The following is a 16665-nucleotide window of genomic DNA, read 5'->3' on the forward strand; positions in this document are numbered from 1 at the left end:
TCCGTCACTTAGCTCATAATAATAATAATCAGATTATTGTAATACTAATGTTGCCACAAATCATTATTTTAAAATTATTTAAGTCAATATCCATGTTAATATTATGTACTTCCAGATACTATAATTTATGTAACATTTTTCTAAATTTGTAATTCATGCAAAACTCTATCCAACTAATTATTACCATTACACTCCACAATCTCATAGATATAATATTATATATTATGATAATACTTACATTTATTTCGGTTCCGCATAATATTTTACCTAGCATAACCTCACCTTACATTCTTAGAAAAATACTACTTTGGGTCTTACTGGTCAAAGTATAATACTCTATATCTACATTTTGTTACTTTATGTTATAAAACGCTGTGACACTCGCTTTCAATCTTGCGTAGATTTTTATTTTATATTGAATAATTACACGTTACCTGATGGCTAATTTGATGAATGATGAATTTGATACGAATAATAGTGTAGAGTGTCATGAGATTGCAAAAGCTGAAAACTGTTCTAACTTTCTGTCTGCATTTCACAATCTTAAGATCCTAACCTATAATATTCGCAGTATACAGCGCAATTTTAATTCCTTTTGTATTGCACTAATGCGACTCAACGTTGAATTCGACGTCATCATCCTTACAGAGTGTTGGATATCTGCCGACTCGATAATTGGTCAAATCCAGGGATATACTTCTTATCATACGATAAACAACCTTAATCACTGTGGAGGTGTGGTAGCGTATGTTAGAGATACTTGGAACCCTACCGTTTACGAACCCCCTTTTCGAGATGCTGAATCTCTTCTTGTAGAACTCTCCAATGATATAGTCCTGGTTGCTATATATCGCTCACCATCACACAGGAACCTGGAAAATTTTATAATATCGCTAGATGAAATCCTCAATTCATTAAAAAAATACTCAACAATAGTAGTAACTGGTGATATAAACATAAATATACTATCCCCCTCTAATCAGCACAGTTCTGAATATCTTTGCCTAATGTCTGAACATGGACTGAAACAAATTATCTCTAAACCAACTCCTGCAGACTCATGTTTAGATCATATATTTCTAAAATCGAAATACCCTACTGCTACAGGTGTGGTATGTGATATTGACATCACTGACCACCGAATGATTATGCTGGGTCACAATCTAAAACCACCAAATAATAAACATCCAAAACAACGCACTTTGCTTAAAACAGATTTTACAGCACTACAAAAGGAACTTAAAAAGATGGAATGGTCAGAAGTACTGAGCGAACAAAATGTTAATAATGCTGTTGAAAAATTTCAGGACATCTTATCAAGCCTTATTAATAAACATACCACTGAGAAAAAAAATAGCTGCTCAAAATATATATGCAAACCCTGGATCACGCCCGGACTAATCAAATGTATGAATCACAGAGACAAACTACATTTAAAGAAACATCCTGGTGACCATACAAAAAAGTTAATCTACACGAGATACAGAACTTTTTTTACCAACATTGTACATAAGCTTAAACATGATTATCAAAATAAAAGACTGGAAGAAAACAAACATAATATAAAAAAATTGTGGACAACTATCCGGGACATTACAGAACACACAAATAAAAAAAAGAAGACTTGCTTAAATTTAAAAACACTGAAATAGAATATGTAAATAAATGTAATAAATACTTTACCTCGGTCGGTATAGATTTAGCTAGTAAAATTCTATCTGAAACTAATGAAACCTTAGAAAATATACTTACCATGCAACAGCTGAAGGATTCCTCGTGTAGCAATTTCTTTTTATAGCCAACTGATCCTTTTGAGGTTGACAGAATATTAGCTACTTTAAAAAATGACAGTTCCCCTGGAATTGATTGCCTCAAAAACAATAAAACTTATAAAATCAGAAATTTTACTTCCTCTCACACATATAATTAACCTCAATCTAAGTACTGGAACCTTTCCTACTAAATGGAAAATCGCTAAAGTCATCCCGATACATAAAAGCGGACCCAAAGATAACCCTGCCAACTATAGACCGATTTCTATTCTGGGAACATTTTCGAAAATTCTAGAAAAAGTTGTTAATAAGCGCATTATATCACATCTTGAGTCCAACAATATAATTTCCCATCAACAATTTCATTTTAGGCAAGGTAAATCCACAGAAGATGCTGTATCTCTGTTGACTAAATTAGTGACGTCTTATCTAGATGGCAACAAAAAATGTATTGGTGTTTTTTTGGACTTGGCCAAAGCATTTGATACGGTTGCGAAGCCAATATTATTAAAAAAGTTGAAGAATATCGGTATCAGAGGCCTCCCACTTCAGTGGTTTAGGACATATCTTTACGAAAGAAGTTAATGTGTTAAAGTGGGCGATTACCTTAGTGACTGCGAAAATATAGAATTTGGGGTCCCACAGGGAAGCGTACTAGGCCCGACACTTTTCACTATTTATATAAATGACATACAAAGTGTCCTCAAAGGAAAGGCTGAAGTAATCTCCTACGCGGACGACACAGTTCTTATATTCCATAATACTACCTGGGATAAAGTCATTAAGGAGACCCAAATTGGCATAGCTGGCATGAAAAAGTGGCTAGATCTAAATCTGCTATCTCTAAATACAAAGAAAACTAAATACGTCTGCTTCTATAAGACTCAGGCAACAGCCCCAAAACAATCATTACAGCTCAAAATCCATCTAGCCACATGTAGTTCATTAGCATGCTCTTGTGAGGTGATTGAAAAAGTAGATCACATTAGGTATCTCGGAGTCTTAATAGACGAACGACTCACTTTTAAACCCCACATTGAGCTTGTTGCTAAACGAACAAGAAAAATCATCTTTTTAATGAAGCTTTTGCGAAATTCAGCTAGCAGAAAAGTTCTACACCTTGTTTATATGTCCCTGTGTGAATCTATAATTTGCTACTGTCTTACTGTATGGGGTGGTGCTGGAAAGTCCACTATGATACACCTGGAACGAGCCCAAAGATCTGTTTTGAAGGTAATCTTGAGGAGACCACTTATGTATCCCACAGATTTACTATATAATGAACTGTCACTACTAAATGTAAGGCAACTATATATCCTAAAGCTGGTTCTAAAACAACACCGTATATGTATTCAACGTGGTGACTTTCGTAATAATACATCAAGTCGTCGAGTTTTTAGGTGTCAGAGTATTAGAGTTAAAACTACTTTTGCCCAACACATGCAGGAATTCATGCTTACTTTTATTTACAATAAAATCTTAAAGCAGTGCACACTAAAAACATCTAAAAAAGAAGTATATCCTATGGTTACAGAGTAAATCCTATGACGAAACCGAGTCTTTCATAAAAGTAGTATCATAATATAACGCACACACAAAATGACATTCACACACACACACACACACACACACACACACACACACACACACACACACACACACACACACACACACACACACACACACACACGGGGCACGCACATAGGTTTGATACTGTTAATAATACATACTGTTAAAATAACTAAAATATAATTAAATCTTATACTTATTGATTTTCTGTAATTATATTATTAATTTTAATGGTAACTACTAAAAATATTGTATGTAATCAAATAAATTATTATTATTGTAAGATCACTCCTGGACTCCACGAGACAGGTCTGACCTAGTGTGGAGTCCTCTAGTAATAAGTTATTGTTTGTAATATTTAATGCAAGAAAGAATTTATTTATTTATTTACTATGAAAAGTACCAATAATAGGGTCATAATAGGCTCATAATCATGGGACGATGCATGGTATAATATTATGGTAGTGATGATGATGATGATAAATGTAATTTGCATAGAAGTATATGCTTTCCGTTCTTAAAACAACGCCGAAACTCCCAAACTTATATATTATATTATAAAGAATCAGGAGTTCTCTCAGCACCTTCCGAACCATGGCATACCTCGTGCAAAATCTTACTTGCTGGTAGCATATGCTTAGAATACTTCTCACGAAACTAAAGTCACCAAATGTTTCCATATAAATTTTGAGGAGTTCCCTCGATTACTTATGAATCCCTTCATCAGGTCACCACTCACCACTTTTGTAAATGTAGTACCAAATTGGGATGATACCCTATAAACCCAAAAGAAAAATTTTGAAAATCGGTTCCCAAATGGCGGAGTAATCGTTGAATATAAAAAAATTAACAACACCCCCTTTTTTGAAAGTCGGTTAAAATTGTAGCCTATGTGTTATTCTGATGTATAGGCTATACTATATTATTCAGTAGTTTTTGCGTGAAAGAGTAAGAAACATCCATACTTATTACCTAGGTACATACATCCATACTCACTAACTTTAGCCTTTATAATATTTGTAGTCCATGAGTAGGATATCAAGAAACCTGTAAGTTGTAACTAACCTAGCTTAAAACTTGCAATCAATGAATAAATACCAAAACTTAACGTACCGTAGTTACTTAATTTTTGTAAAGCCAGGATCGACATTATAGCACAATATTACTGAGTGATTACCCGATATAATGATCTTGGGGGAAACCGTACACGTAGTACACATAAAAAGAACAAGAACTCTGGTTAGAGAAAAAAAACAGAAGTCATTAAACATATCGCTTGGGCTTAAAAAGGACTAAATCAAAATATTTTAAGAGTTAAGATCTGATTGAGATGGGTAAAAAACTTACATTTTAAGATGTTGCAAGTGAACAACAACAAACACAATTCAATTTATTTTATGATCATGGAAAATCCCTAAGGATAATATCAAGTTTTTTTGGGCTATCTTAATTAAATATTAACTTTATGAGTTATGACTCAATATTTTATGTCAATCATACAAGAGTAGGAAATAGTTTATGAAATAGTTGCAGAAGCACTTAGTAGAAATTACTTACAACCAGGACTATCAGAGGCCCATTTACTAGTTCCCTAATGTGATCGGAGATTTCATAAAAGACTTGTCCATCATGTGCGGTATACTTGGCCACCGCTACCCGCCGGGACGCGCGTGTCGCGGTCGCGTGACGTCGGTCGCGGATCGCCTGATTTGTGCTAATACGCCGACTCGCGTGCGCGACCGTCGCCCCTAATAGCTACCGAGAACCGTCCCACGGGGATAGGCTACATATGGAATTGAATGCACTTAGGCGAAGTAAATTTTTTAGGAAACTATAACTTCACGTTGACATTGGATTTATAACTTAAAAGCTTGTAGTGCAAGCCGAGAGCTCTAAGTTAGAGTTGAAAGTCACAAAGAAAGAGAAATCAGAAACAACAGAAGGATTAACGGAAGGAGCTACAACATAAGCAATGAGTAAATGAGGGTCAGACCTTGCGGTTTTACATATAAACTTATTAATTGTTATTTAGGTACTATCAGAGAAGTTGATTCCTATGCAAATCGGGGACCTAAGTAGTTTGGTCGCGTTACGTCAAACCCAGCTGACAGATCACAATTAACATTGAATTTACATATTCGACCAAATAACGTTGGTCTGTCAATTGCATAGGAATCAACTTCCTCGATGGTACATAGTAAAATAAAGCCAAATATAAAATACCGCGATGGCGTGGGTGCATTATTTACGGTAGCTCTCGAAAGATGGTAATGTAACGTGTAGCGGCTAACGTGTCTCACGCGAACGCCGCTGCATGTAAGATCGTATCCAGACTTCCCCGTGTGCGTGTGTAATTCGTTTAATATGGAGAGGGATTGAGGCAAATGATTTCTTCGCATGATATATCGGTTCATCATTCCCTGTCTCCATGGTAGAGTTATGACGCGGTTTAGATAAAAAACCGTGACGGACATCGCTGGAGAGATAAAAGTGTGATTTGTGGCTGAGGAAAATTGTTAAAACTGATCGTTGCTTATTTCTTCTTTGGAAATTAATAGCTTTCACCATAGCTTTTTCTTTAAAATAACTCATGAAAAGTTTCCTGACAAAGTAAAATATCCAGGAAAAACATTGGCGCTAAAATTTATATGCATGGTATTTTTTATAAAAATACCGCCATTACCCCTTCATACAAGAATAGGGTCTCATTAACGGAGTCTGACGAATCTCCCAGTAAAATAAGAAAGCTAAAAGTCTAATTAGTGTGGAGTGCGGCTGCTCACAATGCTCGTAATAAACACGCCCCTCTTTGTTTCAGGTAAAGGAAGTTCTTTGTTTGAGATTCTGTTAGGGCTTGCCGCAAAGCCACGGTAAGTGAATTTTGTACACCAGTCCTAAGTTCCTAACAAACATGTTTTTGCAAATACTTGTTAAAGTTTTATTTCTTTTAAAAATTTGCTACATTTTTCTTTGGAATAGAAGTAAGAAGTGCATTGATTTCTTAGTTTTATTGATCAATACTGGCCAATAGACATGGAGTTGGAGAATACAAACGCGTGACTTATTGGACGTGATTTTCCATTTATTATCCGTGTATGTATCAAGCTTTGTGTTTATTTTCAATTTAACTAACGGTTAAAAGATCTATCAAATCTATATACATAAAACTTATTCCCCCTTATTAATAAACGTTGTATAAGCTTTGAATAGTTATACAATGTTTTGTCTTCTACAATCCAATTAAAAATGTCACTTGTGTGACAGGAACAAAACACTGCATAACTATTCTAAGCTTATACAATGTTTATTAATAAGGGGGTTAGTGTTATTTTTATTATGACATTTTTTTAGATTTGCTTGTATTAAACATGTTTTTAATAACTTTACATTGTACGTCCCCCTTTAATAGCTCTGTGCTTTGTCATAAATCACCCTTCAGATTTTTCTTTTATTTTCAAAGCTCTCATTCTACTTTTGCGTTTCTGTTATACCTATATTCGGTATGTTTCATGTATATTTTATGTGTAGGATTTTGTTTTGAAATACTAAATCCGTTGTTTTAAGTCTTGTAGTTTGAAATTTTAAAAGCACAATATAGTTATTTTAGGTCTCTTTAAGTATCTTTGCGTGTACGATATAATTATAGAGTTCTTATTTTCTTTAAACAACATGATATTATATATAACCATTTTTCATGTGAATGATCAGTTCTTTGACAAGAGATAGTGGTCAAGCTAAAGTGGCATAGTAAAGTTTCCACTTGCCACCTAACTCATGTCTTCTAACTCTGTTTAAAATTAAATGTTTCACTGAATTTAGTTTTAAAATAAAACTGTCAAAGGGAAGCATACGTAAAATTTTTCTTACCTAGACTAGTATATCTACTGAATGAGTGTTGCGTAGGCAATTTAATATTATGCATTGCTCTTTTCGGATAACCTTCGACATATCAGTTCGAGCGACATCTGTTTTGTCAGCAAACAATACTGTTTACTTATTACCTACCGCTTATTAGTACGGTACTAATGAATAACCACCTTCGTTCATTCTAACGCATTTGGAGCTTGAAAGAGGCGAATGATTTTGCAATCCTTTCGACCTGATCGAGTCTGTCGAGCACAGGTCTACATCTGGTTTTCTTAAACCCATAGCGACAGAGTGAGTTGCACGTTGGACATGTTTTTATGTTATTGTGTAAGGTATCAAGGCCGCAAAGTTTTAAATCATTCCACTCGACGTACCTGTCCGACTTGTGGTAAAACGTCATGTTTGATGGGGTACCGTTGCGTTGGTAAATATTTGGCGGGATTTGGCGAGGGAATGAATTATCCAAAGAAGTGAGTGGATATTGCCAGCGATTCGTTTACGGCGTAGGTATATAATCGCGATAAAAATAAAAAACTGCCCTATGTCCCGGGACTCAAATGTCAAAATATGTAAAGTATCTCAATTCTAAATTTTATAAAGATTACAAAAATTAGGTGGTAACAAAAAAAAGACCCATTTCGTAGAACTACATTATAAATATGGATATGGACAATGGGCATGTCACATGTTATGGTAGCAGGTTCATAAAGAGCGATTAAAACTGGGGCTTTGGTAATCCAATACTCGGTACTGATTAAGCATTTATCACAAATAGTTATCCCTGTGTCTAAATAAGTATAACTTTCAAGGTTTGAGTGCAGAACCCCAAAATAAATATACTGTTCACACACGTCAATTCTTTAGTTACCGACCGGTTGTTAAACGGTGGATATAACAACATACTACAGTCGTATAATACTTGTTTCGTGCTTTTTAGGGTTCCGTAGTCAAATGGTAAAAACGGAACCCTTATAGATTCGTCATGTCTGTCTGTCAGCTGTCTGTCTGTCTGTCTGTCCGTCCGTATGTCACAGCCACTTCAGTGTCTCCGAAACTATAAGAGCTGTACTATTGAAACTTGGTAAGTAGATGTAATCTGTGAACCGCATTAAGATTTTGATACAAAAATGGAAAAAAAAACATATATTTTTTTATTACCTGTACAACTGAAACATTTTTTTTTATCTGACCTATGCGTGTAGGGTATCTATGGGTAGGTCTTCAAAAATCATATTGAGGTTTTTTATATCATTTTTTTTAACCTGAATAGTTTACGAGAAAGACTCTTCCAAAGTAGTAAAATGTGTGTAACCTCTAACTTCCAAAGTAGGGGCATATATGATGTACATTACTATAAAAACTACCAACGAAAATTGGTTTGAACGAGATCTAACAAGTAGTTTTTTTTAATACCTTCAATTAACTTTCATTAAATCAACTGAGATATAAAAAAAATCAAAAACCTTTTAATTTCATAAAAATAAACATTATTGCTGCTGCGGAACCCTTTACGGTGGAAAACGGCCGGTTTTTATTATGTTTCAATAATAATTTATTAATAAAATTCCATTTAGTTCAACAAGTTTTATTCCAACTTTCCATTGGAGTCAAGGTATAATACTAGTTCCAATGCGCTCATCTGAAATGTTTTATGGGTTGGTAGAAATCAATCAAGAAATAAAGATAATGGCAGCGACACTATTCTATATACATATATTGGTAAACTTGGGATAAGCACACTGCACAACAATAATTATCCTCAGCGAATACATATTTCCAATAACTGCATCCGAAGGGAGATTAGTCGAGCTTTGATCAAAAGAGTCCTTAGATATCACAGGGCGGTTCAAAACTACCAATTCTTATAACAGCCTGAAATATTTTCCCAGAAGATTTACTGAACCATCGGAGAGTGGATAATTAATTCACGACCGTTCCAGAGCGCGGTCAGGCCGAAAAAAGTTGTGAATCAGCGATGGGTTAGTGGGTGAGAACGTTCCCACAGACCATGTGGTGCAATGTCTCACGCGATGGACACCCGGGTGAGACTGAGCAACGAGAAATGTACAGTTAAGAAATAACGAAGATTAAAAAATCGAGCGAATCACTCGCGATAGCAAAAATGGAAGTAACACTGATTATTGAATTGACTGATTAAAAATGAAATGATACTAAAAAAATCAGCGAAATCAAAAGTTTCGAGGATGCATAAGAATTGCATAAAATATAATGTACTACTTGTCAGAGAAGTTGATTCCTAGGCAGATGGCGGACCTAAGTAATTTGGTGGTGTTGCATCACCGGTCACAGCTAAGTGCTTACATTGAATTGACATAACCCGACCACATGACGTAGGTCCGTCAACCGCGTAGGAATCAATTTCCTCGATGGTACGAGATTTCTGCAGCTCTAGGAGGTTCACGAACGACGAACATGAGCATTTGCTTGCGTGACGTGGTTGGTTTTTATTGGGCATTCCATGAGAATTGTGCAACAATAGATCTGAAATAATGTTTACTTTAGTAATTAGAGTAAGTTTTTGTTTTACACAATGCGTGGCGGGAACGCTTCGCCATTGTCTGGAACCGAACGTGGGAACTCCGGCGCCGGTGGTGAAATCGGTTACATTAATTCGCTAACGATGGAGTCTTTATAATTGCGGATATCTAGGTGAATGACTGCTGTGTTTCGTCGCAGATTCAAGGTCCATCGCTCCTCTAATTGATGCACTTTACTATCATACACGAGGATAAAATATTATCAGACTCGTCGGTTGTGAATTTTTAATCCTGAGAGGAAAATTTTAGAATGAGACGACGCGCGACGTCTGGGTTACCTGCTAAACGTGTTTGACTACACGGCTACAGAAGCTGCCTTGAAATACCTTAGTACGGCGACTCGATACAGCGATATACCAAAACCGTAACGAAACGTTTTACAGCTGAGTCAACTCTGATACTGTATAATAAAATATATGTAATAGTCAAAGATATTAAACTACCGGAGCGGTGTGAATTGTTATACATTATACAGTATATGCATATTATGTATAACAATATACAAGTTTTAAAAGCAAACTGATGATAACGAAAATGGTAGTGATTTAAACGTGCAACAAGTGCAGACAGGAGACATCAATGGCATACAGGTGTAGATGTTGACAAACGAGGCAAATACACGAGAAATAATAATATTTTAGTAATATTATGTGTATGTAATTATGCAATACACGTAGCGCTGGCGACGCGTCGACACGTTCGAGAATCAAATTCAAATGTCAAGGTGAAGGCAGCGCGAAAGGAAACGCCCGATGACGTCACAGCCGCCATCTTGGACGACAACAGACAACTGTACATATGCAGCCGTGTGTGCCGATCACTATTTTATTTAGGACACAAGACTATCAACGCGAATTTTCATTCATTGCTCCCGAATCGAGTATGTTCCATCTACTTTATCTTGATCTAATTTTTTTCTAGAACCGTAAGTTTTTTGATTATAATAAAAGTTTGTAAATATAATATATTTACTAAGCACAAATATGTATGTAGTTCCTTTGTCTCCAGTCAGAAACTGCAATTCGTCGGACTACGTGCCAAGCACCATGCAGTCATCCCTTAAATGAAACCTACATGGTACATGTAACATAATATAATATTGTATTTTGTTTTCCTGAAACAAAACAAAATGCAAGACAGAGCCACTAAAACAATCTTGTTTTAGTGGCTCTGTCTTGCAGAGCCACTAAAACAAGTTTACCGGAACTCGGAGTATACGATACAAATTTTGTAATTCATTTTCGGAACCCGTTCTTTGTAACGTATTCCACTTTTACCGAGAAACTTTTTTAAAAACGGTAATGATAAAAAATATATGGACGGTGCTGTGGTCAATTTTACAGCAGTAATTGTGGAGTCACTGCCCTTGCCGCTTCAAAAGTCCGCAGACCGTACGTAGTCTTCAACAGAGTCATTGTTTAAAGAAAAGTAGCATGCTAATTTTGATCACACTTCGCTAAATTCGAAAATATTGTTTGTAGTTTTGTTTTTTCGCAAAACCGCACCTTAAAATGTATTCAGTCGATGTAAAAAGCAATATTTTTAGAATGAGATAAATCTGAATTACTCAAATCTTACCATATTGGAGCAAAGTTTTATGATTCTGTAATGCCCCAAACGATTTTAACACAATTACTTTGTATCAAACACGAATAAGATTTTAAAACTTTGATATTTGAAATAGATTTGAGTTTAAAATCTGTTTATAGAGCACAAATACACGTTATGACATAATATGCAATAGAGAGCTAGAAATAGACGGAAGTGAGTCACTTCTGTAATGAAATGAATCCAATTTAACTGTATTCTCCGAGCTTGGGGCGGAACGTGTCGGTTGACAGGTGTAATGCCGGAACGAACTATTTCCCAACGATTGCCACAATTTACAATTAATTATCATCAGCGATTAAACGGAACCTCACGTCCATCACGCCGGGCACCGGGCACGTAGCGCCATTGCACGAGACAGTTATTACGCCCGCGCCTGACGGACGGCCTCCTGTACCCATTATTGTTGGATTTTCAGCCAAAATGCAATGCGAATTGCGAAGTTCTGTGTTCTGCATTCCGATGGGTGATTTACAGAGGCTCATCCTTCGCGAACAAATGCGTGCTTTTAGTAACATTTTTGATCTGGTATGGATTTAGATTCCTTAACTAATCGTTACATAAGGATGTAAATTGTGATAAAGCGAAAGATACTATAATTTAGTTTTTTATTAAATCGCATAGTATTATGTGGCGGTTTGCTGTCATCTAGAATTTTTGTCTGAATATTGGCATAGTGTATGCCACCATTTATTCCTAACTTCCTAACTTGCCTTCGATCACTAATATAGGCAGTTATATCAATGTTGGGTTTGAATTTTTTTTAAAACACAATTTTGTAGTTTTATTGGACGTGAACCGAATCAAACAAGAATCATAGCTACGTCGCTGGCACTCTCAGATTAGAATATACAGATTCTGGAAGCTTTCATGTATCGGTCATACGCGTTCAGCGATGGCTGTACGCCACAATTGTTGGGCAATAGTACATGTTTTATGGAGTCGTGTAGCCGTGGGCACGTTCGCTGACAAACGTGAACCTGACGCACGTGGCGACTGAGCAAGCTGGTCTTGTGGCTGTCACGTTTCGGAGGTCACGTTTCACTCTAAACTCGTCGGGGTTGGCTAATACTTTTTCTACGTGGTTGGTTCTTTTTAGGGCTTCTAGGGTTGGCGGCTGATGCAAACTGAGCGCTGAAAAATTTTAGTTACCCTAAAACGTTATTTTCAGCTTCGGTGGTAGTTTTGAGACCGGCTGCAATATTTTCGCAATGTTGCTTTGAATCAATGTATTCTTTGTTGCATTGTATTCAAATAGGACGACTGATATTCAAAAAATATGTAGATAACTAGTGACAGCATAAGCCATATCGTTTTGTTGTGAAAGATATGAATAGAAATTGGAACAGACACAATCAATACTGTAATTCCGCTGCTGTTTTACCTTGTTGTGACGTTTTCAGAGTACCGTTATAGAGTTGTCAAAATGAGAAACAAAAAACGTATTTTGCACGATTTTACTTTAAATTATTGCTAATTGTCTTTAATGACTTCGGAAGGAAGGAAAATGTTTCCGTTGTTCCAAAATTAGAAGATTGTGACCTTGTTTAAAACAAATTACACGCAATATCTATATATTAATACGCAAGCGAAAAAATTTGTAACCCTTTTTACGAAAAATGGGGAAACGTAGGTGCATGAAATTTTACACAGTTTTAGTTTATATGGTGAAGGAGTGCATCGAGCTAATATTATTTTGAAATTATGCTTTTATCATACATATATTTCACAAATAAAACATTCACACACTACAACACACACACATGAGAAATGACAGATTTTTGAGTGACAAGCCTATACGAACTCTTTTATATACTCTTTTATTTATGGTTAAGTCTGTTGACAACAAGTTGACAAATTGAAAATGGATTATAGTTTTTTTTATTGAATCTAAGATACTAAAAGACAATGCTTACACGGCCAGTCTGAGATCAGCTGAGTCCCAGAGACAAGGGTTGAAAAAAATATGATAAAGTCAATATTTTTTTTACAAAATATAGGTTGTAATGTCGTTGAAACTAAGGTCGAATTTCGACCATTGGGCGATCTCTAGTTTAATTAAATATAAGTTACTTAATCATTACTTAATGAGCTTAGTTACTGACAACTTTAAAAAGTAACCTAGCCACCAATCATGATCAAATTGCAAATAAATGAGCATTCGACCAAAATAGAGAACCGTTTGGTGTCGAATAAAAAGTGTACATTTGAATGTGTAACCGTGCCTCTGGACGGGTTACGAATTCAAATTACGTGCTCGTTTTGAAAGATAAAAAGTGAGATTTCATAACGCGGCACGTGAAATTACATATTCAGTACGTGTTACGAAAAATATGATCCAAATAGAGTTCTCTGACATCAGGCGATAAGAGATAAGGGTGCGATTGACGCAAGTGCAGATTATCAATAGATAGTGGATATTTATAGGACTGGCATTGACTGAACCCGCACGACAACAATGTGCCCAGATTAACTTGATAATATAATTTTTACCAAATTTTTCCTCATACACTGTATTGATGGAAAAATACTACGAAAAGTCATCAACATACATTGATATTGTACACGTTTTACGAGTGAAGCTTTTGTGCGTTTTGTATTGAATCATAATAAAGATTCGTGGACTGTTGTTTACGTTTACATTAGCTAAAGATAACGAAACTCAATGTAATAGAAAAACAATGTAATTGTTTTTAAAAAGATACATACTAATCTATGTATTTGGATTTAGAATACTTACCAGTAAAATTAAAGTCAAAATATATATCTGTCTCTCACTTGATAGGTAGAGAAGGAGATGAATAAAACAATGAGAGAGTTCTAGATATAAATGATCGTGTCTTATTAGCCCTTTAGATTTGCATAGAAAATTGAGTGCAGTTCGCAAGTACAGTTAGTGAGTGGTTGTAAGAAGGTAGTGCGTTAACCTTATTTAGTTAACACTCACCTGATAGTATAAATAGCGTAAGCTAATGCACGAGTGTTCAAAGAGCCATACCAGACCTTGTGAAAGGCATTGAGTGTAAACTATCGAAATAGGCACTAAAATCTACATTTAGGAAGGAAAATCTGGTGCTTTACTCAAGTCGTATATTACAATTTCTGGCGAAGTAAAATCAAGATATTAAAAAATTATGGCTTCATAAGGCATCGAAACTACCATGCTATTTATCGACGTGTGCATACTCGTAACATTATAATGTAAAAAAACTGTACCTATAAATAGACGCTGTTAAGCATTCGTGTACCTACTAACCCACAAAAAATGACGTATTGAGTTATGAATGCAGTTATATTATTTAGATGATTTAGAGCAAGACTGCCTTCAAAATTTAACAACAAAAGATATTGTGGTTTAGGACTTAGGATACTAATGCTTAACAGCGACCAAATATGTTCTAAGATTTTTAATGATTAATGAAGCACTGAAAGTGATCCTTTTGTTGATATGACTGCAGTGCTATCAGTGAAATATGATCAACGATTGTCGTCGTGCTTATATCGTTGTGTGCAGCCGAATCATGTGCCTCTATAGAAGGTGATAGCATATCGCTGGCCACTGATACTTGGCATTAAAATAACAAACCACGCTCTACATTATACTAATCGAATCTTTTTGCATTTAGGTTTGCGAGGAAGATTCATTAATATGTTATGTTATTGTTTGCAAAAATTCTAACCAAATAAAAAAATGCTTTAGATAAATAGGCCAATAAGTATTAGACATTTGTGAAAATAAATTTTTTACAAAGTCCAGAAATAGAAATTTTATTTTTTTGGATGGATTCACGAAATTGCGTGCTATAGGCTGCGTTTCCACTGGAGATGAACTAAGCTGCGTTGCGATGAATGTGTTTTACTAGAACCAATAGTTTTAGTTAAAATCTGTTATTTTTTTTACAATTTTTGCTTTCTGTTTGGACTTAGGCATCTCTGGTGGATTTACTGCATAAAAATATCCACAGCCCAACATAGAACTGGGCGTACGGGCTGCGTTGGATCGGAAAGAGAGAAGACTTTCGGGGAGGCCTTTGCCAGGCTTTGCCCAGCAGTCCGTAAGCGCCCACCTCCGAACGCATCCCTCCGAATCGGAGAAACCGATGTGCCAATCGGATCGGTGATGAAATACCTGGGCCTCATCCTTGACTCAAGGTGGACATTTACCGAACATTTCCGCCGATTGGCACCATGACTTAAAAAGACGGCAATGGCCCTGGGACGTCTGCTGCCCAATACGGGAGGTCCGGGGTCCTTATGCAGGAGGCTCTACACAGGTGTCCTCCAGTCAATGGCCCTGTACGGAGCCCCGGTGTGGGCTGAGCGTTTAAGCGCCCAAAATAGAGCACTCTTAACTCGCGTACTTTCGGAGGTATACTTTCGTAAAGCCGAATACAAGGATCGAGGAGAACGGGTGCCACCAGATCTAGTAACGCGTTATATTAATGCGCACCTGGCAGGACCAAATGGCGTCACCGACTGCCGGCTGTCAAGTGGTCGCAGCAATCCGGCCCATATTTCAACAGTGGGTGGCACGTCCCTGGGGCGCCCTTACCTACCGAATGTTGCAGATGTTGACCGGGCATGGCTGCTTCGGTCATTACCTGCACCATAGGGCCAGAAGGGAACCAACGCCTCGCTGCCACCACTGCCCGGACACAGACGATGATACGGCGCAGCATACGCTCGTGGCCTGCCCAGCCTGGGTCGAGCAGTGCGCGGAACTCTGCGCCGTACTTGGACTTGACCTCACTATCCCGGCCATACTGTCATCCATGGTCCGGTCGAGAGAAGCTTTTGAAGTGGTTTCCACCCTCTGCGAATCCGTTCTATTGCAGAAGGAGGCTGCCGAGAGGGATCGGGAGGCCCAAGAGGACGCGGACCCCATGAGAAGAAGGCGTGGAGGGCGTAGGCGCGCTCAGTACGAGCGCCAACTCCCGCCTTAGACGGACTCGGGTGGTGGATTGGGGAATCCGCCGCCCATTGCACGAGCTCGACCGGTTGAAGAGCGTCCGGTGCCTCGGACTGCTCTCCCGGAGAAAGCGACAGCTGTCGTAGGCAGGCTGTCGCACGGTGAATGTTGCTGTGAAGCAAACGCCGCTAACTGGGCCGCTTCAGTTTCGCCCCTGGCGGGTCCGGCGGCTCAGCGGAGGAGGAGGCACCGGTGGGTTTTAGTGGGTAAACCTGGGTGCTCTTCCTTACCGCAGCACCTGGGGAGTCCCACATATACCGGTGGCCTTTCCCCCGGGCTGCCGGGAATGCGTAATGCATTTCCCACTGTTAAAAAAAAGGCT

At 37.2% G+C, this 16665-nt stretch overlaps 2 protein-coding genes across 2 annotated transcripts in view; both read left to right on the forward strand.

Moving 5' to 3' along the window:
- Window positions 1-16665, forward strand: part of LOC121734923 (interferon regulatory factor 2-binding protein-like A) — a 74394-nt gene that overhangs the window by 20402 nt on the left and 37327 nt on the right. Inside the window, exon 2 of the mRNA XM_042125564.1 lies at window positions 6160-6211. The gene's annotated coding sequence lies outside the window, so the exon portion shown is untranslated. The remainder of the gene's footprint in view (window positions 1-6159; window positions 6212-16665) is intronic.
- On the forward strand, window positions 15934-16317 carry LOC121735060. The gene has a single exon (XM_042125727.1). It carries the CDS (start codon window positions 15934-15936, stop codon window positions 16315-16317), a length of 384 nt encoding a protein of 127 aa, XP_041981661.1.

Source organism: Aricia agestis, chromosome 16, assembly GCF_905147365.1.
Source record: "Aricia agestis chromosome 16, ilAriAges1.1, whole genome shotgun sequence".
NCBI classification, from domain to species: Eukaryota; Metazoa; Arthropoda; class Insecta; order Lepidoptera; family Lycaenidae; genus Aricia; species Aricia agestis.